The sequence below is a fragment of the Doryrhamphus excisus genome, linkage group LG17, assembly GCF_037039965.1.
Source record: "Doryrhamphus excisus strain RoL-2023G ecotype Guam linkage group LG17, RoL_Dexc_Guam_v1.1, whole genome shotgun sequence".
NCBI classification, from domain to species: domain Eukaryota; kingdom Metazoa; phylum Chordata; class Actinopteri; order Syngnathiformes; family Syngnathidae; genus Doryrhamphus; species Doryrhamphus excisus.
Window position 1 is genome coordinate 10969038 of NC_136373.1, and position 25897 is coordinate 10994934.

The following is a 25897-nucleotide window of genomic DNA, read 5'->3' on the forward strand; positions in this document are numbered from 1 at the left end:
GAGTTTGGGGGAGGGTATAGGGTTGGTATTTCAGGAAGTCCACCCTCCCCTCTGTGACATCGCAAAGGTGCAGTCTTTTCAAACTGAGTCTTTTGAGCCATCCCAAACTTCTTTCAGGGCTCACTTCCAAATCCCCAAACCTCATTATTTGCCGCTTTGGTTTAACACCAGAATCCAACATTCTTAACTACATTTATAGGTCAGAAAGGGGAAATCATCATAGATCCCTTTTAAACCATAACCACCGTTCTTTTTTTCCCTTCTGTTGACTGATGATTTTCATTGTTTGTCATATGAAATATACTCAAAGTAAAACTGTTTATTCTCATATGGTTATCACTTTTTGATGCTGAAAAAAAGAACGCTTTGCATTTGTTTTGTTTTTTTAATTGCAAATAAAATTCGAATAAACCAATCGTATTTGTTTTTGTAATTGTCATTCATTGAAACTAAATCCGATGAGCCAATGTAACAGGGAGCCTTAATTGGCCTACATTTAGAAATAGACAGAATGCAGCCGAAGTTTCATTTTGTCCAGTTCTCGCGAGGGCGTCACGTGGTAGAGCAGAGTAAGTTCTCGTGAGGAATCCGAGTCCGAGTCTCGAGTCTGAGTGGGCGAGTGTAGAACAAACAACGTGAATGTTTTAAGACGTGTGTACATCAAACGGGAACTTTGCAATATTTGGCAACCGGAATCCTTGCACTAATAAGGTTGTCGGACGGCGCGGAAGGAACCATTTGTCCCGGCATCGAGTAACTTTTTCGAAGTTGACGTCCGGGCTGAGTGCAAGCAGACGAGTCGGTGGTCGGCAGCTACCGAGTTTGTTGCAGGGATGTCGCAGAAGGAGAGAGCCAAGTTTTATCCCCAGGAGGTCAACAAGGCGATTTGGGAAGTCCCCGAGCGCTACCAGAACCTGTCTCCGGTCGGCTCTGGAGCCTATGGATCCGTTTGGTAAACCAATTTATGCTGTTTTGTGTATGCTCGGGTCATCCAACTCTACCTTCCATATTGACGAGGCCTATTCTACTTATGCTAAAGTTCAGCTAGCTTGTCCGCACGTTTGGCTGCCGAGGTGGAGCCTCAAAATAACTTGCTAAAATGAAGAGTTACCCATTGGTCGAATTACTGCTTATTACTTGTGTTTCATTTCCACGACGTTCTTTCGACACAATTTACCAAACTGCTGTCAAGGCATCTAAATTTACATCCATGCTAATTTGGTTCAAACTATAGGCGCTATTGTGTTTTTAGAAGTATCACCAATAACTTATTTTGGCATTTACGTATGCATGTAAAATGTGTAAGTGTTTATTTAGGAGTGTCCAAAAGATACGACGAGGAAATCAAGTTCAGTTTCACATGTTGTACACTTTGATACATAATGTGCAGAGTGGAACATGACAGTGATGAAGACTAATTAAGTGCTTAATGGATGAATGAATGAATGCTGTGCTGAATGAACGCAACCAACTTCTCTCTTTGTGTGGTGGATGGACTGGAGTTTAGCAGTTTTGCAACTGGACGGCCAGGAAGAAGGATAATCTGTTGCTAGTCAGATTCCGGGTTGTTCATGGACTGTAATGATTTTGTTTTTTCCTTCAAGGCTCATGACCCTCACAGCTACTTCAGATATGATAGAACTCTTGACCTCATGTCAGGGCTGCACAAATCTGGAAAAAGATCAGGATTTTCATGCTTTGTTAGAATTATGAAAATGTAAAATATATAGGACAGTGTACTGCAATCTACTTGATTAATTTCCACTACGTTACCGTGCTTTGCTCCCCATGAGGCTCTTGGTGTGTATGCTAGCAGCCCCGCCTCCACCCACTCAGACAAAAAGACCATATGGCTGATACGAGGGCTCACTCCGTCCATGCCATTGTTCTATAGAACAAACATGTTTTTTCCTGAATGAGTAAGACTGTCATGTTTTAATCTCCCAAGCTGTTGTGACACCATGGAAGTATGTATGATTTGATATCAATTGATGAGAACTCAATGAATCGCATGAAAAAAAGGCAATCATTTTGCTGGCCTCGTTATATTGACACATCTCCCTATTCCAAACTGGCTGCGTGACGAGAGGTGTCACTCTGCATCTGTCTCCACCTTTGGTGTGTTGGTTCAATGGAGGCGATGAACAGAATCGGTGACCCATCTGTCAGTCAGTTAGTCTCTGGCCCAGTGGGGAGAGGCGGGGCGCTAGCTTGTGTGCACTTGTTAGCTGTGTGCGTTGTGTGCTACACGATTGACTATTTTCTTTGTGCCTGTTGCGTTTAAAGCACAATCTGATGTCAGCCCGTTTGCACCATCGGTTTGTGAGGTCAAATGTTTGTGACAAAGACAATGAAATAATTCATCCAAAACTGTGATTCTCCAGGTATACCTCACCAAACACATTAGGCTGCATCCCTGTACTTCAGGGCTCTACATTAAAAACAAAAATGACTTGCCCATGGGGAATCCTTAAGGTGAGAACTACTTGCCCGAACTTCCCCCATGTAAAATGAAATGACTGCCATAATGATATCATTTAATTTTTGTGGCATCACATGAGAATCTCAAATAAAGATTAAATGATTATCATTTCTTGTGGTTGTTTTCCTACATAGATCATGACATTGCATGGAAATCTGGATTGTCAAGAGACTTCTATGCACTTTGCCTTGATAAATAAAAGTACATGATTGAATAAACATTGTGCTCAAAAAAAAATTGTGTAGATGTATATTAACATGGCATGCCATACTACCTTACACATCGTAGTCGTAGTAAGCAGTGATATTTATAAGTTGTGCACCACAATGAAATATGATTGAATAGACACATTTGTGTACTAGCAAAGTGTTTTTAATCCAGAAAAAAAATGCTCAATGGTCAAACAATAATTTGTGACGCAAGGGTGAGAAAAATACACAGAGAAATGGAACCGCTAGATTTTGTAGCTTGTGCAAAATCAGCACTTCGTATTGGATCTAATCGGTGGTGTTTCATTGTGACCACTTAAAATTGTCACAGCAATGTGATTCACTCACCTGTGCCATCATTTGATTTGCTGCCGCTAATTAAATACTTGTTTAGGAGGCACTGTTTCATCACTTTTTGGTGTTTTCCTTCAGAAGTTGTTAAGAATTAGACGATGTTGGCAGGGACACCATGATAGATGTTTTCGTAGTCAAACGATCGCTTATTGGTTGATCACAAACAAGAACGGGTGTGGGTAAAACACGGACTGTGGACTACGGACCGCGGTCTAAATAAATTATTCTGATTGGTCCTTTCAAGATTTGCAAGGATTGGTTTGCAAATTACCACCGGAATTACGCAGTCCGTGTTTTTTTTACCAACACCCAACAAGAACCGCTTTTAAAAAAACTCTTCGCAGTATGGCATGCCAAAGTGCACTTGCCCGACAGGAATATCACTGATTGGATTTACTTGCCCGAATTTTGTTTTAACTTGCCCGGGCCATCGGTACATCATTATTGTCGAGCCCTGTACTTACACCAAACCCAAACCAAAGTAAACGGCGTATTCCACACACGGATTTGGTAGAAGTCATTCAAGGAAGTTTATATGTCTGCATGGACACACAAAGGTCAACTTCAATTTACGGGTTATTTCTACATTTTCTTGTCAATATCCAGGCAACAATGACACTAATCCAAAATCGAAACTCGGGTAGGAGATATATTTTCTACAGCTGTATACCGGTATAGATTCTTCTTCTTCTAGCAGTAAATAAAAAATGTAAACAAGCCAGTTGATGACTGCGCCGTGGCGGATATATAAGAAATGCTGTCAAGGACGAGGAACGTTTATGTAGGGAAGTATTTACTGGGCGAACCGTTCTCACCATAAACACTAAACCGCCACCTGCCGTAATAAACAGGTCTAAATGGCGATAAACACCGGCAAAGGTTGGCGGCACCTTGCAGAGTGAGTGGAGGCTAGCAGGGTTAGCTTGGCCTAGCATGCTAGTTTGGTTGCGTATGATTTTGGGCTGGATGTGTATATCTTCACGGCTTTAGTGTACAGGTGGAACTTTGTTACCAGTAAATAAATGTCCTTTACATTTTGAGACCAGTGTATTTCATCATGTGACTTCAAGGGAAACTGCACTTTTTGGGAATTTTGTCCATCATTCCCAATCCTTAAGTGAACCATGAACACATATTTCTTTCCCTTCTCTGTGCATTCTTACAAGAGAAAAGAAGTTAATATGAACTAGCTAACAATGCTGTCATTGGGACGCACCTATTTCCACTATGAAGCCCTCCAAAAATAAACCTCTACCAACGTTTCATGGTTTGATATCCACGTTGTGATCATGCATTAACACGTACACTGATGATAACATGGAATAGTTACAGTATCTTGCCCTATTTGGATCATTTAAAACACCACCCAAACATCTTTCCTCTGCCCATTGATACTAGCGAACTAACACGATGCCTCACTAGCCGCTAGTCTTAGCGTCATTCACAGACTAATCTAAAGTATTGTCATTGATTGGGATTTTTATAGAAGTACAGTTTTTGCTAACAAAAACTAAGATTCCATTTTATTTTCATTGGGTTTTTCTATCTTTAGTTTTCTTAAGTATGACGTTTAATTTGTTATTTAAGAGCTCTTGACATTCTAGTTCCAATATAAAATACTCTTGAGACGTTATTTGCTTTTGATACGATGTACTTGCATTATTATATTATTAATATTCATTAGCATTACATTCATGAAAACAATAATGTACTTTACCAGCAACAATTTGTGGGACAGTTATCATCCAGCAAAGGTTGTTGGGACAGATCAGCCGGCTAAAATATTGGAATCCTTTTGGAAGTGAAAAAGTTGGATCGGGACCCAAGGTCATGATTTTATTTGACAGCCATATTGCTCAAGAATGATGCAGGTGTAACCCCAGGTGTAAGGGGGTGCTGCAGCCATGGACCATTTGAACCAATCAGACGTTATTTCCTCCGATGTACCAAAACAAACATGGCGACATACGGGACAAGCTAAGTGAAGCCCTTTTCCTCCACCCTCTTTCTGCAGATACTAACTATCCACGTTGACATACTTTCAGCCACTTTGTGTGTATTGCTTGTCTGTTTCCAGATTTATGCCGTGCTGTACAGGAAGTGATGCCAACCTTATCACCAGTAACATTTGTCCTTTTTGTGTTTACACCAGTTCGGCGGATGATATGAAGACTGGCATGAAAGTGGCGGTAAAGAAGCTTTCCCGGCCGTTTCAGTCCCTCATCCATGCCAAGCGCACCTACAGAGAGCTCCGCTTGCTGAAGCACATGACGCATGAAAATGTTAGTTGGCCGCTGTGACTGCTTTGTTTCTCCCATGCGTTGATTTGATAGGACAACTCTTGTTTGTGCCATTGCTTGCAGGTGATTGGCCTCTTTGATGTTTTTAGCCCTGCTACCAGTTTGAAGGAGTTCACAGATGTGTAAGTCCAGTGTATTAAAAATCATATTTCTGTATGTCAGTTCCGTGCTTACAGAGTCTGGGAATAGTGGTGCTCATGACAGAATGTAACTTGACATCTTTTGTTATTCTTGTCAATGTGTCCAACAGGATTCAGTATTCCCTTTCAAAGCATGGCCCCAACCACAGCAAGCTCCTCGTAGTCTTCATTGGTGTACCACCTTTTGTTCAACTGCTCAACATTTGCCTTCTGTTGTTACAAAACTGACTTTTAAAGCATTAAGGCAAACATTCTTACGTAGGACACTATTTTACACTTTCCATGACTATTTACCAGTTGTTTTGGTTCATAAAAGAAGGTGCTTTGGACTCCAAAATGCAAGCAAGACAATAAAAGGGGGTCTCATTGTGGACGTTTTTGAAGACGAAGGCTTGAAGGCTTGTTTGGATAAACGCTGATAGCTTTGTCTAAACAACCGAGTCCAGCAAGTAAAGACTGAAAACATCCTGTCTCCCCCTCTCACCATCACTAAAGGGGTGCCACAAGGCTCCATTTTAGGCCCAACGCTGTTTTCCATCTACATGGCAAACCAACTGGCAAACCAGTTACAGGAGTGTGATGACAAGCCAATGCTAGAGAGCCTTTGAAGGAGGATGGAGTGATTTACAGAATGTTCAAGATGGCGCCCCCCGAGTGCGAGCTAGTTATGGCAGCTTCGTATCTTCTCCAGCGTTTGTAGTGTGTAGTTGGTAGTGAGCGACTGGAGATCCCAGCAGAGATACGGAGGAGGAGTGGCTGCATAGCAGGAGTATGGTATAAAGGTTGCTGTAGAAAGACCATGTTTACCACCTGTCGTCATGGGGAATGTGAGATGGAAGAGTTAACGGCACTAACCCTGTTGCAGAGATACAGCCATGAGTGCAGCACGATTACACTGAATTATGGAATTATGAATGAATGAATGATATGCCTTTATTCGTCCCTCAGTGGGGAAATTTGCATGGGGGGAGAAGGGCGGGACATTATATAACATTATATTAACATTATACATCTTTTTATATTTATTTCTATTTATTTATGTAAAGGGAGATCTATTTATTTATTTAAAGGGGACCTACAATGCTTTTTCCACTTCTGACCTATAAATGTAGTTAGAATGTTGTATTCTGGTGTTAAACCATGCCAAAGTTTCAGATGATGAGGTTTGGGCATTTGGAAGTGAGCCCTGAAAGAAGTTTGGGATGAACGCTCGATTTCAGAGTTTTTGTAGAAGTAGTTTTGTCTTCATAGAAGTCACAGGCTCTAGTCTGTGGTAAAAGCTGTTACCTGTGCATGCTGAGCGTGACCAACCACAGCGGAGTGGGCGTGCCCGGAGGTGGGCTGTGGGTGGAATAAATTAAACGACAGTTTTGGAAATACCACAGGAATAGGTGCAGATTCTGGAAGATCTAGAAAGCTTTCTTCGCGGGTTATCGTGTGTAGCTGCTCTACCAGAGTCAACAAAGGGCCGAAAATGATAATAGGTCCCCTTTTAAAAAGGAGAATATACTATATACATTTGTACTAGATCCTTGCCTTGTAAACATACTGTTGGTGTCTAATTGCTGCTACGGTTTCCTACCACACTTCCGTAGTTGGGTTGCTTGCTTTTTAGTTTTGTGAAATCGTGTACCTACTTTGCTGACACATACATAATTACTTGTTAAGAATTGGGAAGTATGGCAGCTAGACCTTGACTCAATCTCTCTGTGTGTGTCTGCACACTGAGCCACTTTTATGTCGATCAAACCGAAAATGCTGGCAGTTTGGGTGGACACCCACAGCAAGAATCTTCTTTTGCCAAACAAAATGAAATTATTTCTACCGTCTTCATGTTGTACGTTCCAATTGTCTCCATATGTTTTGCTAAAGTGGTTTCCGGCATTAGCCTGTCCACTGTTCTACTCAGGACAGTTTAAGTCCAAAATATGTGTCACTGAGAAGGGAATGAGTAAACCTTTTTGCATTGATCCTCTGCATGGATTGTTAAAGGGGACGGACCATAAGGTTATGCTCGTGTATTGAGGTGTGGCAACATGGCAATATATGGAGTTTATTTCCATTTATTGTGTGATGAATTAATTCATCTTCTCAGGCCTAGCGCCCACAAGACATTTGTCATCTTTAACCTTGTGAGATCATGTGACACGAGATGATTTTACATGTAAAGGCTCACGCAGTGGATGCCATGATGAAAAAAATATGCATAGGGAAAGGCCGCTTGAACTAAAGCATGCGTTGTGTGATGTGCATGGTTCTGAAGCAATGTTATATTAGAGGTAAACAGTACTTGGCACATCTTGTGCTTTTGCACATAACCACTGTATGTTGAAATCGAGGTTTTCTTCCTGCTACCATTACATGAATATTCAACAATACAAAGTAATTCATTAGTGTGTGTCAGCATGCACTGACATCCCAACCAACCACTGTCAACATCAGACCAAAACCTTGCCATGTGCATGTTTACATTGGACATGTCCTGCATGCAACTTAATATTCCAACCATGTTTAAGGCATGCAGGTACTGTGAGCCGCTTCCCCTCAGCTCTAAAAATAGCCTGCAGCGTCATCACACTGTGGAGAGGCTGCTCACAGAGCCAACATTGCCATTTCCATAGGGGAGAGGGAAACAGATCACTATTAATACCCTATTTTTCCAAGACTGAGTGATATGCTACTGAGAACAAGTTCAGGCGCTATTTTAAAGTTGCATTGGGCATGCTCTGCGTGGGAATGGAACAATATGTTGTCTGTTCTGCACTGTAGCACGTCCATGTGCACCGATACTGCCATTTTAAGGCCATTTATTTGTGTATGGGTTGTTGCTACATGGCATTCCGCCAGCGACACCAAACAGCTAGGTTGGTTGTTTCTCCTCATTCATTGGTTGTTGTTTACTAATTGGCAGGTACCTGGTGACTCATTTAATGGGCGCTGATCTCAACAACATTGTGAAATGTCAAAAACTCACAGATGACCACGTTCAGTTCCTCATATACCAGATCCTCAGAGGGTTGAAGGTGGGTTGTTAGCATGTTAGCCCGTTAGATGACTCCATCTAATGAAGTACTTCACACTCGTGTATCTTCTTCGTTATGTCTCTCCAGTACATCCACTCAGCAGACATCATTCACAGAGTAAGTGCAGTTTTTTGCTTTTCTCTCATGGCACATGTGTCAGTTAAAAAAAAAAACTCTGTGGTGGAAAAGTGTTTCAAGGACAAAAAAAAAAAAAAAAAAACTGGGGCTGTCATAAATAAAGCGGTAACTAATTTTTATCCTTAGTCCATCCAATCCCAGACATTTTCCAAAAGCCGTCCTTCTTGGTGCCGGCCATTTTGGATGATTTGGACAGATTTTTCAAGGCCCACAAAACATTGTGAGACAGAGTCAGAGTCGGCTCTACAAAAATAGGGAAAAAAAGGAATTTTGTGAAAAGATTTCAAGCATAACTTTCATCATTTAGACCAGGGGTGCTCATTAAGTCGATCGCGATCTACCGGTCGATCGCGGCGTGACATTAAAAAAATATCATCCTAGCATCAATGCCGTCACTTGATTGATATACAGGGCAGCCATTCAGATGACAACTGAATGTTGCCCTTCGGGTGACCAATCAAATCAAACAACGTCTCTAAGAGCAGCAGAACTTACGATGTCAGCCTATCATCCATCCCCGTTACTTGATTGACATACAGGACAACCAGTCAGATGACAACTGAATTTTGACCTTTAGGTCACCGCTCATGCGTAAACAACGATGCAAAGTGCTAAGATAGTCGGCGAATTGCGTCAGATTTTAAGCCCTCGCTAAAGTTTATGGTCACTAAAATGAGTGAAGTAGCTGGACCAAGTAAAAAGGCAAAAACATATCACTTCCATACGGAATGGGAGGTGGACTTTTTTTTCACAATGTCTTTTTCGAAGTGCGTTTGCCTGGCTAACCTGGCTATCAGCAGCTACTGTCCGGACTATGCATCCCTGGCTGATTCAATTCAGTGCAAGTCATCAAAGTAAACTCAGGTAATTACAAAAAATGTTAATAGTTAATTATGTGTGTTTTGCAATATTGGCTCATTTGGTTATGTAAGGTACATCAACATACATTGTACGTACAAATAATCCTCAATACATTTGAAAATAAATAGATGTTTTGCATTTTTGTAGTGGGTAGATCATTTTGACTCGGTCATTTTAAAAGTAGCTCGCATGCTGAAAAAGTGTGAGCACCCCTGATTTAGACCGACATTATCCCTGTATTTTTAGTAAATGTCTAAATCATGCAAATAGTTGTTTTACATTAAATAACTTTTTGGACAAATATAACAACATAAACTATTTACAATTTTCACATTTGCAACTGAACTGTTGAAATGTCCCTCCCCTCCCCTTGGCACAACATGGGTCCACGCCTTTTCACTTCCTGGTTGCCGCTTAGCCTCTTTGACAGGAGGTGTAAGGTACATCAACATACATTGTACGTACAAATAATCCTCAATACATTTGAAAATAAATAGATGTTTTGCATTTTTGTAGTGGGTAGATCATTTTGACTCGGTCATTTTAAAAGTAGCTCGCATGCTGAAAAAGTGTGAGCACCCCTGATTTAGACCGACATTATCCCTGTATTTTTAGTAAATGTCTAAATCATGCAAATAGTTGTTTTACATTAAATAACTTTTTGGACAAATATAACAACATAAACTATTTACAATTTTCACATTTGCAACTGAACTGTTGAAATGTCCCTCCCCTCCCCTTGGCACAACATGGGTCCACGCCTTTTCACTTCCTGGTTGCCGCTTAGCCTCTTTGACAGGAGGTGTTTGGCCATTATCTGGACTCCACCAAACGTGCCCTACTTTATTGTTGAGATGCATCATCACCTCTTTCTGCCTCTTGTGCAAAAAACATAAACCTATAAATACTGTACATCTTTGGGAGCGAGCGGTTGGGGTAAAAAAAAAAAACGTATAACTAGGCCTTTAGTAGCGAATGGGTTAATTAGATTAGAAGTGTGATTAACACATGTGCATCTTGGCAAACCACGCTACCTCCAGGCAGCTAACAATGCACCTCAACTGCCTAGAAAGCCCTTGATTAGAACTGCTCCAAAGATGACCACAACCACATTACCCATTAACCTTTCCTTCCATGTCTTTCTTCCTGCCAGGATCTGAAACCCAGTAACCTGGCAGTGAATGAGGACTGTGAGCTAAAGGTGAGTGATCTGCTTCCGGAGCATACAACCCCCCCTGCTGTCTTGCTAGTTAGTCCTGCTAGTAGTCCTGCTCATTATACTGTATGAGTACTGAGCAAACGTTTCTCCTTTTGTCATGCTCCATCAGATTTTGGACTTCGGCTTGGCACGTCACACCAACGATGAGATGACTGGCTACGTGGCCACCCGCTGGTACCGTGCTCCAGAGATCATGTTGAACTGGATGCATTACAACATGACAGGCGGGACATTAAAGCACAGCAGCCCAACAAGATAGATCTGTTGTTTGACGTTGGTCATTTCTGTGTTGCAGTGGATATTTGGTCGGTGGGATGTATAATGGCAGAACTTCTCACCGGAAGAACTTTGTTTCCTGGAACTGACCGTATCCTTATCATCTGAGTGGCCTGTAGGAGGTCAGATTCTGACATAGCAGGATTCATTCATAGTCACTATTAGATGTGCAGCAGTATTTCTGTGCTCAAGCGTTATGACAGTATAATATTCTGTATTTATACTCTTTACACATGAGGCAGCCTGATGCATTGCACAGATTCGGCCCATTTCCTCACGCTCCTTTCGTCATAGGGCCTATGTGTCTACCTCAACTCCATATGGTCCATTTCACCCCCTCGCTTGTCTTTGCACGAGTCCCATTTCCAGCTGCAGTGTCTTTGCTCAGGACTGTACTGTACTGACTGTACTTCCCCCTCCTTTTTTGGACTAATGGCTGAGCTCAAAAGAACCGACACTACAGGGCGACCACCTCTTTATTTCCATTCTGCTCTCAGGTTAGGCATCAGACAGTAATAGTGGATATTGCAAGACGCCTGAAGACCGCACCACCCCCCGCCCCCACCCCCCCGGCCCTCCCTGTCTAGCGTCTGGTCTTCCTTTAACATCTGCTGGTAGATATTGATCAGTTGAAGCTAATTATGCTGCTCGTCGGAACACCGGGGCCTGAGCTCTTGATGAAAATTTCTTCGGAGTGTGTGAGTTGCCGATGTCATACGAGGTTTTCCAAGCCCAAGTTTGCAACCCCATGGTTGCATTTGTTACCTCCCTTGACAGCATGTTTGCTTTGCTGCATCTCTTCGCTGTGCAGTAACATACAAGACTGTGTGTGCTGTGAGACAATTAGGTAATGGACGCTGACTAGCTATGTGGCAAGCTCTAGTGTTGTGCCTGTCCTCTTTCACCTGCTTTCCTTCCCTCCCCTTGGCTTTGAGGCTCGGGGTGTGCTTTTCAATGTAACGGTGCAGTGCTGTCCAGCTGCAGTGTTATGTTGAGAAGAGGCTTCATAATCAACTCTGCCGCTGTAGCAATACTCCCCTTGACACAAGCTTTATAGACATAAACCAGCTTCAACAGATAATGCGGTTAACAGGAACGCCCCCGGCATCACTAATAAACAGGATGCCCAGCCATGAGGTGAGCACTTTCTTCAAACAATGAGAAGATCCAGCCATGGAGAACCATGGCTCGAATGCAGAGAGACTCGCACACGGCTATTGTCAACCAGGGTTGTCAATCATAAAATATTTAATCGTGATTAATCACATTTTGTCCATAGTTAACTTGGAATTAATGACAGATCAAAATGAGTTTTATTAGGGTTTGGACACATATATATTTTGTATGCCGCTATAGTGTCTTCCAATGATAAGAAAATGATGATACCGGTATAAATGATATCCATGATATAAACGATAACAAGCCCAGTTGGGCCACGGCGAACTTTGGTACTTTCAAATAAAAAAATGTTCAGTTAATACTAAAATAATTGTTAGTTAAATGGATAAGTCTGTAGAAACTATGGGATGACGGCATGTTACAGTGAAGAAAATAAGTATTTGAACACCCTGCTATTTTGCTATTTCTCCCACTTAGAAATCATGGAGGGGTCTGAAATTTTCATCGTAGGTGCATGTCCACTGTGAGAGAGATAAACTAAAAAGAAAAATCCAGAAATCACAATGCATGATTTTTTAACAATTTATTTGTGTGATACAGCTGCTAATAAGTATTTGAACACCTGAGAAAATGAATGTTAATATTTGGTACAGTAGCCTTTGTTTGCTATTACAGAGGTCAAACGTTTCCTGTAGTTTTTCACCAGGTTTGCACACACTGCAGGAGGGATCTTGGCCCACTCCTCCACACAGATCTTCTCTAGATCAGTCAGGTTTCTGGGCTGTCGCTGAGAAACACGGAGTTTGAGCTCCCTCCAAAGATTTTCGATTGGGTTCAGGTCTGGAGACTGGCTGGGTCATGCTAGAACCTTGATATGCTTCTTACGGAGCCACTCCTTGGTTTTCCTGGCTGTGTGCTTCGGGTCGTTGTCGTGTTGGAAGACCCAGCCACGACCCATCTTCAATGCTCTGACAGAGGGAAGGAGGTTGTTCCCCAAAATCTCACAATACACGGCCCCAGTCATCCTCTCTTTAATGCAGTGCACTCGTCCTGTCCCATGTGCAGAAAAACACCCCCAAAGCATGATGCTACCACCCCCATGCTTCACAGTAGGGATGGTGTTCTTCGGATTGTACTCTTCATTCTTCTTCCTCCAAACACACTTATTGGAATTATGACCAAAAAGTTCTATTTTGGTCTCATCTGACCATAAAACTTTCTCCCATGACTCCTCTGTATCATCCAAATGGTCATATGCAAACTTAAGACGGGCCTTGACATGTGCTGGTTTAAGCAGGGGAACCTTTCGTGCCATGCATGATTTCACATCATGACGTCTTAGTGTATTACCTACAGTAACCTTGGAAACGGTGGTCCCAGCTCTTTTCAGGTCATTGACCAAGTCCTGTCGTGTAGTTCTGGGCTGATTCCTCACCTTTCTTAGAATCATTGAGACCCCACGAGGTGATATCTTGCATGGGGCTCCACTCCGATTGAGATTGACCGTCATGTTTAGCTTCTTCCATTTTCTAATGATAGCTCCAACAGTGGACCTTTTTTCACCAAGCTGCTTGGTAATTGCTCCGTAGCCCTTTCCAGCCTTGTGGAGGTGTACAATTTTGTCTCTGGTGTCTTTGGACAGCTCTTTGGTCTTCGCCATGTTACAAGTTAAAGTCTTACTGATTGTATGGGGTGGACAGGTGTCTTTATGCAGCTAACGACCTCAAACAGGTGCATCTGATTCAGGATGATACATGGAGTGCAGGTGGACTTCTAATGGGCAGACTAACAGGTCTTTCAGGGTCAGAATTCTAGATGATACACAGGTGTTCAAATACTTATTTGCAGCTGTATCACACAAATAAATTGTTAAAAAATCATGCATTGTGATTTCTGGATTTTTCTTTTTAGTTTATCTCTCTCACAGTGGACATGCACCTACGATGAAAATTTCAGACCCCTCCATGATTTCTAAGTGGGAGAAATAGCAAAATAGCAGGGTGTTCAAATACTTATTTTCTTCACTGTAAATCCATAGTGGCCTTCTATAAAGAGAGATTATTGACAGAAGATGATGATGATGCCAGTCACAGTGAAGCCATGATAACACCTGAAGCATGTTCATCGTCCCTTGTCTGCTGACATACTGTTCTAGCGTTTTTGCAGAACACAGTTTTGATGCATTCTAAACCCTTTTGTTTGGAATTTTGGCTTTGCACAACATCTTTCGGAACTCATAACATTTAACTCTGCACTCACTTTGATGGAATTGCTAGACAATAATAACTAGAATTGGTGTCATTGGTCATTCATTGGGTCGTACGGTATATACCCTCAGTTATGTCTGGACGTCCTGCTATCAAGGCTCACGGAATTTGTTCCAACAGCAACAAATGATGCATGAAATGTGTGTGTATACTGTGGGACAAACTTCTCTGCGAGTGTCCAACATGTAGCTGCTTGTGAGCGTTGTACTGAACTGTCGGTATGTTCCCAGGCCAGGAACTACATCAGCTCCTTGCCACACATGCCAAAGAGGAATTTTGCTGACGTGTTTATTGGCGCCAACCCGCAAGGTGAGATTGGAGAAAAACAGCCCAACAGTTCTTTCTATTACTGAATTGTTAAACGTTAGACAGACAAATGCTTACATTTAATACCAGAAAATCTGATGTATTTAACCAACCATCTTTATATTTTTTAGCTGTCGACCTTCTTGAGAAAATGCTGGTTCTGGATACCGACAAGCGCATCACAGCCACAGAGGCTTTGGCACACCCATACTTCACTCAGTACCACGACCCAGATGATGAGCCAGAGGCTGAGCCGTATGACCAGAGCTTTGAGAGCCGTGACTTACCAATTGAAGAGTGGAAACGTATGTCATCATTCAACCATACTAAGCAGAGGTCTTTGTATTCAGGGTGGCCCGATAATACTTTCCATGTACTGTACTGATACAGCACTTTGTGTAACAGCCCCTGTACTCATTTGATGCCGATACCAACCTTCTTTTTTCCTTTCTTGCTCTAGACCACGGGTGCACACACTTTCTCTTATGAGCTACTTATGACGCGACTGAGTCAAAATGATCTACCACCTACTAAAAATGCAAACCACTTTATTTATAAATATATTGAGAATTATTTTTATACGTACAGTATAGTATGCTGATATACCTTGTATTACTGCATCAAACTATGTTACACAATACAGCTCCGTAATTTTTTTGTCATGACCTTACTCTGATGACTTGCACTGAATGGAATCAGCCAGGGATGCATAGTCCGCACAGTAGCTGTGATTTTACTTCCTTCACCTTTCTCCTTCTCAGCTCGCTTTTCGGAGCGAACTCAGTGTCATAGTTTTTATGAACAGTCCGAAAATGGCGCTCCACATTTCCCTTCTTCGGTACAGCAATTGTAGACGGACAGATGAGGCAAACGCACTTTGAAAATGATATTGTGAAAAAGAAGCCCTCCTCCCACTCCGTATAGTAGTGGTAGGTCTTCGGCTTTTTACTCATTTTTATCCCCTTTCTTACTTGCGAGCTTGCTAGAGTTTTGCAGAACTTAGCGCAGTTGTATGTGCATGCACAATGCGCATGCTACCCACAATTCCTCGACGCAATCGACGTAATGGGCACCCCTCCTCTAGTACAATGCTTAATACAGAGGAAAACACCCCATGTATATACTGTGCAGCACAAGGAAGGAAAAAATCTAATGTTAAACATCATTTGCATGCTAGTTTGGCTGATTTCAGGGGTAATATTTTTTCCCCGATATTTGATCCAGTTAATTTGGCCAGGATCGGGCTGAGACCGATGCTCTGCATGCGATCGGACCATCCCTAGCTTCTAAACTGAGCAGCAATAAAAACCACAAAGAATGTTGAAATTACAACTTTGACAACATGCTCTTTGTTACTTGCAGGATTAACCTATGAGGAAATGTGCAGTTTTGAGCCGCCGATCTTTGATGGGGATGACATGGAGTGACGAAGTGCCTCCTTACCAGTACACCGACAGCATCGGACAATTTGTACATTTGTATTGGTGTTACACTCCCAGACACGGCGCCAGACTGCTTGAACTGTTGTAACTAGCAGAGGAAACACTGAACCACTAATTGTGACCTCTCCTTGACCTCATTGAAGTGAATGTTGATTTACCTTTTGACATCACTGTGACACTTGGATGCTGAAAACCTGGACCCATAGAGCTGTGCTACTTTGTCTGAAGGGTTCTGTTGATACGTAAGCATTAGTGTTACGCAGTCGAACGTGGAAAATCGAAAGCCTGCCATTGTCCTAACGATAACTGAAATAATTTGCATTAGACCAGAAATATTTCAAATACTTGCTATAACTGTTGTTTCCAAAGTTGCAAGCGATGTAGGGTGCGTGCTCTTCAAAAAGGTACCCATCATAGAAGGCTATTAAAGCATGCATAGTTAGCTCAGGAATATGTACATGTGCCACATTTAAAGCTCTATTTGTTACTTTTCATTATTTGTCATTTGTCTGCAAGATTGTGTGTGGTTTACTGATATTTTTAAGCATCATGCTCCCAATAGAAATACAGTTTCAATTTGTCAAGAGTTATTTCGCATCTATTTATACTTTGTGGAGGGTATTTATAAATTGCAATGAGAAATCCTGTAAGCTATTTTAGTCGGACAGTGAAACAACTCAAGTCTTTTGTCAAGAAATATAAAGACTGTTGTGTTTTGTATTTCTTGTATAGATATTGCTGAATACAATAAAACGTTGTGATTCTGAGTTGTTTGAGATTCCGTCTGTTCCAATATTGGTATGTTTTGAAATATTTCAGTAAAACTTGGCAGTATATGCGTTTTCCTTTCTTATTTTACCCTTTACAACGTCTTATTAGTGCTGAAAATACGGATACGGCCAATATGTTGTGAGCGTGAGCAAAAAAGAACACGGAAGAAATGATAATCTTGGTATGTTTATTGTCGTAAAATTCCAATGTTTTGACGTACGACTGAAGTCGCTCACTTCTGTGAATCAATGCGCATGCGTGGAACATTCGGTCACTGGCGGTGTAGCTAACAGCTAAGCTACAACTCCAGCCAACATGGAGAGGAAAGGTAAAACGTTTGTCACTGAGATGCTGCAATTTGTACACGTTGCATTAGTCAACGCGGCTTAAGTCACTATGTTTGGTGCTTCAATATATACAGACAAGTTGATTGGACACGACGGCATGTAAATTATTTAATAGAACAAGACTGTCACGTACTGTTAGCCGCGGCGGCGAGCTAGCATTAGCCTTGCCAGGATTAGCTAGCCACAGAGGCTGGCTCTTTATGTAGCATACACTGCACCTTTGACATCCACATGAGCATGCCCTCATTCAAGTCGCCGTGCGATTATTCATACAACTATTTGCAGTATATACGACAATGTTACGGTGTCAGTGACCTCAGCACCTGGGTGGGGAGTTTACAGCGCGGTAATGTGAAATAGCCCCACTTCCAGTATCACTTTGATTGACCCCAAAGTCTGAGTTTGAATTTTAATGAAGGGTAGATGTAAATCAGCGTAAACTAAAACACTTGTAGAAGCATTTCTTGTCTGGAAGTAGCTTTGGCGGTTCTTTGGTGTTTAGTGACAGTTAAACTGGGTGTATCGGCTCGCCATGCAGAATCATAACTAAAATCTGCTTCTTATTTTCACAGTTTTGGCTCTTCAGGCGAGGAAAAAGCGTGGTAAAGCCAAGAAGCCCTCCAAAAAGTGAATATGTATTTTTTTGTTGCTGACTGCTATACTGTATACGATGGAAGCCAGTTTCCGCCACTGAAACGTTATCCCAATGGCAAGTCATAATTATGAGATAAGACAGACACAGGTGCCACATTCTCCACTTGGCAAAAATATACAAATTGTCAGCAAAGTGGGTATCCTACTCAATACGAATGCGACCGTGGACAACATTTACACATTTCCCAAAGACACAGAGTATCCCCACCCAGAATGGTGTCACACCTGTGGCACGTGTGCAGTTTGTAGCTCATAATTTTAACTTTTTATCTCATAATTCTGATTTTCCATTGAGATAACTTTATTTCAGTGGCAGAAATGGGCTTCCATAGTATACACAATGCCACCTTGATATCGTCCTTGTTGTTTGACACAGGAGTTGTATTCTGATTAGTGATGTCCAATAATTATCTGTATACAAATGTGATATCGTGTAATATTCGTACCGGTATCTACCTTTTTAATGAAAGCCAATGTAGAGCATGTAGCACAAACACACACAATTAATACTTTCCCACCCCTAAATTATGTGAGATAGGTAACTCAAGCAGGAACAACAGAGCTCGCATTGAACTTACCAGCTCTATAGAAATTACGTGCTTTGGCGTGAAATACAAGTGCCATCTGAGAAGGTCAAAGTAGGGCAATTAATTACAATCTTATTTAAATTAATTAAAATTCACATTTTGTCTCGTCATTAGCTCATAAGTAATCACATTTAATCACAGATTTAAAAAGTTCATGATAAATAGGGATTAGGGCTGGGTGAAATGGATGATTTGTCGCCCAGCCCTAACCGGAAAACTCGGGATGTTAATCTCATGGTGGAAAATGAATTGATATGTAACAGCAGCGATAACTATCAAATATCAAATTGTTTGTAACGAGATGTCAAATTTGGAAATATGGGCCATTGTTTTATTCAGGAAAAAAAATCTCACAGTTTTTGCATGTTTAATGTGAGCGGGATTTTGTCCCACTTTGTTTGACAGTACCTGAACGCACCTTCTAACTTTGTCCCACGCTGCACACTACTACTACTACTACTACTACTACTACTACTACTACTACTTCTACTACTACTATTTCTACTACTACTTCTACTACTACTACTACGACTTAGGGCTGGGCATTGTGGACCAAAAGCTCATATCCTGAGTTGATATTGATATACAGGTTATCACATGGTTTGTCTGGTATCAGGCCAGGTATCATGCCCCCAAGTGTCAGTATCACGCGGGGGCATGATACTGGGCCTGATACCAAACAAACCATGTGATGATCTTATTATCACATACTATTTAATCATGAGCTTATTATCACGTACTATTTAATCAAAAGACCATTTTGTTTCCAGAAAATGTTCAGTTTATTACATGTATTATATCTAAACAGTGTAAACACAACAATAGCAAAAATATTTCAACAATAATATATTATCAACAATCTTATCTTATCAATGTCTGACAATTAAAGTTCCATTAATCAAGTTTGGTTTTTTTGGTGACTGGAGAAGCACTAGGCACTAAGCACTCGTGTGCTATTCTCTGATTGGTTGTTTCACGGGCACGATACCAGAGGCTGATACCGGACAATGGTATCATGGTTAAACTTTATATTTTAACAGTATCACTGCCCTGGGCGGTTTCTAGGGTACAGGGCCAATTAATACTGTAGTATGTGATAAGATTATATATCCAGATATTTTTCTAATATATGTATACTATATATATATATATTAAGTGAGTTCAAACAATATCAAAGTCAAATGTGCATGTCAAGTTGTTTCATTAAAATAAATACTTAACATGAAGATGTATTTTATTTAAAGGTTCATGCGAGATTAACATTTAAAAATAATCATATTTAAAATATAGTGGTCACTCCAAAATAAAAATTACATCAATATTTAGTAGATCCTCCTTTATCAGAACTAAATGCGTCCTATAGCTTCCAATGAGGGTCTGGATTCTGGTTGAAGGTATTTTGGACCATTCCTCTTTCCAAAACATCTCCAGTTGAGTCAGTCAAATAGAAAGAAGTTGGTGCTACTCTTCAGAGAAGATACAACTTGCAATTGGCTACCTTAAATACCATTTGTCATGATTGGCTTCACTTGTGTATGCAGGTCAAGGGTCAATGAGCTTACCAAACAAATGTTGTGTTCCAATAATTAGTGTTAAAGGTATTCAAATCCATAAAACAACAAAAGATCTTTACATCTTTTTATATCGTGATGCATCCTAAAAATATTTTGGTGTTTGCCAAGGTTTATATCACCCAACCCTAATAATAAACATGTTTCATATGGCTTACAATTAGCGACTAAACATAATAAAATAAAACATTTGGCAAATCTACATTCTTTATTTTTTTAAATTGGAACATTCTCCGCAATTAACGTTGATTTTGTCAATACTTACCCATCCTTTAAATGAAAGGAAACTGATCCATTTATCCAAGTTAGTTATATGTGCATTCTTGCTTTGGCGTATCTGGCATATCTCTCATCCCAAATAAACACTATAAAATTTACACTTGTTTTATATTTGATCAATATATTTATACAAGTTGTATCAACACACTGTAAGCACCAATTCAGGCCGACATGAATGCATTTTGAGTTACTGAGCTGTTGGATCAAGGATTGTGTTTGGAACACATAAACTTTACCCGTCTGTGGCCATCACTTTACTGAGTGTTCAAGTGAATATATCAAGTGTTCAGCGTGTTCTGTTATGGTTGGGAACAGTAATGCATGGAAGCAGGTTGCATTAGGGTGTGGTTAAATGTATTACATTGCAGTAACAGAAGGTAAACACCTGCACTTGAGGGCAAAATGCAGAGAAGACAATATGACAATTTTGGTGGTGTGTATGTTTAACAGGCAGCCAGCTAATCCCAGAAGTCGTCAGCAACCCCAACAAGAAGCCTCGCCTCAGGAGCCTGAAGAACCTGAGGAGATCCTTGGCTCTGATGACGAAGAGCAGGAAGATCCCAATGATTACTGCAAAGGTGACTCCTTTATCTTTATTATTCATTCATTCATTTTCTACCGCTTTTTCCTCACGAGGGTCGCGGGGGGTGCTGGAGCCTATCCCAGCTGTCTTCGGGCGAGAGGCGGGGTACACCCTGGACTGGTCGCCAGCCAATCACAGGGCACATATAGACAAACAACCATTGACACTCACATTCATACCTTTGGACAATTTGGAGTCACCAATTAACCTAGCATGTTTTTGGAATGTGGGAGGAAACCGGAGTACCCGGAGAAAACCCACGCGTGCACGGGGAGAACATGCAAACTCCACACAGAGATGGCCGAGTGTGGGAATTGAACCCTGGTCTCCTAGCTGTGTAACCACTAGACCGCCGTGCCGCCCTTATCTTTATTAATTAGACTTTATTTATTCAGTCTTTATCATTGGTGAAATCAGTTTTTTCCCCAAATTCATTTTTTTCCCCCAAAGGTTTTTAGAATTCCTTTTCTTTCCCTTGAACAAAATCCTCATATTTATTGATGCAATACATCAAAGTACGACTTCGGCCAGTATTTCTGTATTTGGCCAGTATGTTGGCGAACCTTTTGAATGGGATGTCAGCCTCTGACACATTGGTAGAAAACAGGCTGTAATGTCCGTGCTTGTGGTTAAGGAAGACATAGACAACGATCCAATTTCACATGCTTTATTAATAAGCGCTAAAACACAATATGGTGTAAACATACTCATACAGCCCCAATTGTGCACATACAGCAGCACCAGCATTCTCTGCTAAACTAAGCTAACCCAGCCAGTTTCTACTCATGCTCGGTGACATGCATTTGGTACCTGGGCCTTCAGTGGGGACTTAAACACTGATTTGAAAGCAAGAAAAGTAAAAAATGCTGTGTGGGGGACTCACTGGGTTACGCAGCAGTGACATTAGCATTGTACCATCTTGGCAGACAGAGTACACGACAGCTCCAACGTAATGTGTGTCTGCCAGACATGGAAAGTGTGGGAGAGGGAATTGCTTAATATTAGTTAGTTAGAAGGTCACAAGGAAAATCCAGCAAAACGGAAATGAAATGACTTGAGAATTTCCCTTGGCTTGTTCCAAAAGGTGGTGAAAATGTAACCTATTCACGTGAATGAGACAAGCTGTGATATGCACAGCCAGCACTGTTAGCACATAGGTTGCGGTGAGTGTGTGTCGTCTTCACCTTGAGTTCACAAATAGTTCATGGAAATTTGCAAACGCAAGCCAGCACAGTTTACATATGCTCCAAACCTATTAGAGAAGTGCGAATGATACATACATTGATGACTTATTTTGTTGTGTGTCAGCAACAGTGGGTATGATAAAAACCCCACCCGTGTACTTCTGTCTGCATGTGGAGTATAGTTTCATCCTCAGTGTTCTGGCAGCGAGGCATGATATAGTCAGGTTTGAGCTACGCAAAATTGTGTACCACTGCGAGGACAAAAACTGTAAACTAGGATTTAGAGTGTGGAAGCAGGAAGTAGTCGATTGATCAAATTTAGACTGCTCTAACATTAACACTGTGGCAGCTGTTGAGCTGTGATAAAAAAAAAAACAGCAACATGCCATATGGGTGTCATGAGACCCCTAATTGTCATAATTCTGTACTCATTGATTACTGTATATTCATTGACGAGTCAACTTCCAAATGTTTTTTTTTTCTTCCAGGGGGCTACCATCATGTAAAAGTTGGCGACCTGTACAATGGGAAATACCATGTCATCCGGAAACTGGGCTGGGGCCACTTCTCCACAGTGTGGCTTGCCTGGGACATTCAGTATGAAACTTTGCTATAAACTGTATTTTCTTATTTGCACTTTTTTCTGCAGTTAATCGTAGTGGAGTGATGTTGGATCCTACAATGTGTGCTATGTGCTTGCAGGATGAAGAGGTTTGTAGCAATGAAGGTGGTAAAGAGTGCAGAGCACTACACAGAAACTGCTGTGGATGAGATCAAACTTCTCAAATCTGTAAGTATATAAGTTAAAAAGGTCTGATAAATTAGTTTGGCTTGTCCAGAGCACGTTTTATATGACCACAAAACAACATGAAGGCTTTTTAAGGTACTTATTCTGGTTCTTTTGTGCCCAGGTAAGAAACTCAGATCCTAACGATCCTAAAAGGGAGATGGTGGTCCAAATGTTGGATGACTTCAAGATTTCTGGTATTAATGGGACTCGTATCCTTTATAGCTATTTATCACACACCTGACTCATCCTAATCTGATTTTATCAGATTAATTGCGGCTTTGACCTTAAGTCACCTTACCTTGGAAGAGGTCTCCAAATTCGAGTTTGCATATGTTGTTTCATTGTCTACAGTATAAGGATCGACCGATACATGGGCCGGCCGATATATTGGGCCGATATTTGCGTTCTTTACTTGAATAGGTATCAGCCGATGCACGCGTATTTTCCGCAGTATGATGTACAGACAGGCATCCCCCGGGCAGCTTTGTGTTTGTCGGAGGACCCTGCAACACACGCAGTCGCGGTACGCCTCCCCCACTGCAAGAGTGGTGAATCACAACAAGGGTACGTTTTCAACTTTTAATTAGCCTCTAACAGTTAAACTTAGTTGAAATATTGCCACCTGTTTTGAAATAGGAAACATGAACGTCAAGTGCATGCAATATACGTGCTTGAAAATATAGTTTAGTTTGTGGGTGTGAAAACCAGGAATGCTGCTGAATGCTTCATCTTTAAAAGTGCCTACCGTTGGAATTAGGGAGCTGTTGATGTAGTTGGAGGCTAATATGTACAACTGTTACCAACACCGCTTTAATGGCAACCTTGGCAATTCAGTCCCATGGTGTTTGTAGGGGTTTCATTCAGCCAACGCCGGGCTGAGGTTAAATGTGTGTCGTGTTATGTGTGTGCACTCTCTCCGAGCATGCACACACACACAGAACCAATTGGAGCAGCCGTGTCTGCTATCTGAGGTCTTTAGCGTGTACAACACGAACTCTTAATGATGAGAGAAATGTTTTATATATCTTACTAAATTGTGTTAGTGTGTTGTGTTTGCGTGTGTGAAGGGGGGGGGGGGGTGCGCGTCACACTGCGGAGGAGCAGTCATCACATCAATGCTAGATAAAACTTAAACTACGACAGAAATGTTTTGCACATGGTTGAATATTTATTCCTTTTTAAGTTGATGATGCCATTTCAATGCGTGTTTAAGAAAGCTGAATCCTACTGTGTTCAGTGTTTACATTTCAATAAATATTTGTTTAAACTTGAGACCTGTAATATTTGTTATGATTTTTTTCATAGAAATTGAGGGAGCAAAAGCAGTATAGGCCACAAATATCAGGCCAAGCAAAATCGTCCATCGGCTAAGGGTGATGGAAAAAAATCGGTATCGGCATCGGCCCGAAAAAAAAAAACATATTGGTCGATCCGTAATACAGTATATACTTTTATTTCCAAATATTTCAAACAGAACCACACTAAGTACTGTTTTGGACAGTAATACATAGATAAATAGATACCCAAGTCACTGCGCTGTGTTTTACCACTTTTTTCTCTTTCCAAACAAAATGTTTTTTTCAGTTTAGGCATATTTGGCTGAAAAATAATATTTCACAGGGTTTACTTCTCTGAAAAAAGTTGACAACAACTGTTATTTATTACTCCTCAAATTAAGTGAATGGCTACAGATATCCCAATGTACATTATTATTGTTCACATTTTTTTGTATTGATGATTATGTTGTATTAGGATCTTAACATTTTCTGTTCAGATGTCTGCATGGTCTTTGAGGTTTTGGGGCATCACTTATTAAAGTGGATCATTAAATCCAATTACCAGGGTTTGCCCCTACCTTGTGTGAAGAGCATCATTAGACAGGTAAGCACAGTCCAACACACATTGTGATGCTCATTATGTGCGGAGGAGATATCACAATATTGCAGCTTCAGCTTGGACTTGTTTTTAATGACCCATTTGTCCAAACCTGCATTTAGATTTATTCTGAATCTTAGAAAAAGGCATACTCCCCAAACACTTGAGTAGGTACATGGTATATCAAGAAAGCAGTGACAAAATACATTTTAGAATGGTGACAAATCATTCTTTTGGTGAACTGAAGGGGGCAACTTTGCTTGCAGGTTCTTCATGGCCTTGACTACCTGCACACAAAGTGTGAGATCATCCACACGGACATCAAGCCAGAGAATATCCTAATGAGTGTCGATGAGCCGTATGTCCGGAAGCTGGCGGCAGAAGCTACAGAATGGCAGCGGTCAGGAGCACCACCTCCCTCAGGCTCAGCAAGTACAAGACACACTTCTATACACTCATATACAATTTGTAGCTTTTCGTAAAAAAAAACCTTGACAGTGATGTGACTAAATCTAATCCTGTGTTTTACAGTTAGTACTGCTCCTGCTCCAAAACAGGTGAATAACTATTTGTCTACATCATTTTATTAAGTACATTTCAATACCTCATTAAGGTGCACACATACGATTATATACAGTAAAGTCTCGTTATATCAATATCGGTTAAAACGAATTACTACTTATTACGATACTATTTTCATTTCCCGGCAAATTTCTAGTCTTTTATGATATAATTAGCTCTGTTAGTACGATACACGGTTATTATGATAATCCGGTTACTAGGATGCCCTTTTCATCTCCCGCCAGCCAATTTGGTCTGCTTATATCGATACAAAAGCAGCTTAAATCAATCTTTGCTTAAGGATTTCAATACCAAAAAAGAACACGGCGAACGGCTGCTTCCAGTCAACTTTATTTTTCACACTTCCACCACCAGAGTGCAGCACACACAGCGGAAAACACCCGTCCTTCGCGCCTACCCCTCCGGGTGGCAACACCTTCGCTATCGATAGTTCCGGGGTGAATTATGTTCCGGGGTGAATTATGTCCCGGTAACCGGTAATCACTACAGCGTAAGTTTTTATTTACTGTAGTACAAAATGTATTGTAGTACAAAAGCA

The 25897-nt window shown here is 41.1% G+C and overlaps 2 protein-coding genes across 5 annotated transcripts in view; both read left to right on the plus strand.

Moving 5' to 3' along the window:
* The first annotated feature begins 526 nt into the window (after positions 1 to 526).
* On the plus strand, positions 527 to 16903 carry mapk14a (mitogen-activated protein kinase 14a). 2 transcript variants are annotated; one of them, XM_058084370.2, is made up of 12 exons: positions 527 to 952; positions 5198 to 5327; positions 5409 to 5467; positions 8397 to 8508; positions 8596 to 8625; positions 10661 to 10708; positions 10836 to 10950; positions 11022 to 11093; positions 11621 to 11700; positions 14619 to 14697; positions 14826 to 14999; positions 16057 to 16903. In XM_058084370.2, exons 1-12 carry the CDS (start codon positions 834 to 836, stop codon positions 16119 to 16121), a joined length of 1083 nt encoding a protein of 360 aa, XP_057940353.1. In that variant the 5' UTR covers positions 527 to 833; the 3' UTR covers positions 16122 to 16903. The 2 variants fall into 2 exon arrangements, with proteins under 2 accessions (XP_057940353.1, XP_057940352.1); XM_058084369.2 differs by lacking the exon at positions 11621 to 11700 and adding an exon at positions 12060 to 12139 and having other exon boundaries at positions 529 to 952.
* A 217-nt stretch (positions 16904 to 17120) lies between these two features.
* srpk1a (SRSF protein kinase 1a) overlaps positions 17121 to 25897 on the plus strand; it is a 28360-nt gene continuing 19583 nt past the window's right edge. For all 3 annotated transcript variants that reach the window (XM_058084415.2, XM_058084416.2, XM_058084417.2), the window contains exons 1-9: positions 17121 to 17235; positions 17827 to 17881; positions 20796 to 20923; positions 22601 to 22709; positions 22815 to 22902; positions 23024 to 23111; positions 24677 to 24783; positions 25044 to 25209; positions 25309 to 25334. In XM_058084415.2, the coding sequence (XP_057940398.1) occupies positions 17223 to 17235; positions 17827 to 17881; positions 20796 to 20923; positions 22601 to 22709; positions 22815 to 22902; positions 23024 to 23111; positions 24677 to 24783; positions 25044 to 25209; positions 25309 to 25334 (780 nt within the window). In that variant the 5' untranslated portion in view covers positions 17121 to 17222. The remainder of the gene's footprint in view (positions 17236 to 17826; positions 17882 to 20795; positions 20924 to 22600; positions 22710 to 22814; positions 22903 to 23023; positions 23112 to 24676; positions 24784 to 25043; positions 25210 to 25308; positions 25335 to 25897) is intronic.

Bases quoted from the DNA above. Each gene is read 5' to 3' on its own strand.
- mapk14a (XM_058084370.2), top strand. From the start codon at position 834: ATGTCGCAGAAGGAGAGAGCCAAGTTTTATCCCCAGGAGGTCAACAAG. The intron at 5,468-8,396 runs GTAAGTCCAGTG...ACTAATTGGCAG, and splicing joins TTGAAGGAGTTCACAGATGT to GTACCTGGTGACTCATTTAA. The intron at 15,000-16,056 runs GTATGTCATCAT...TGTTACTTGCAG, and splicing joins ACCAATTGAAGAGTGGAAAC to GATTAACCTATGAGGAAATG.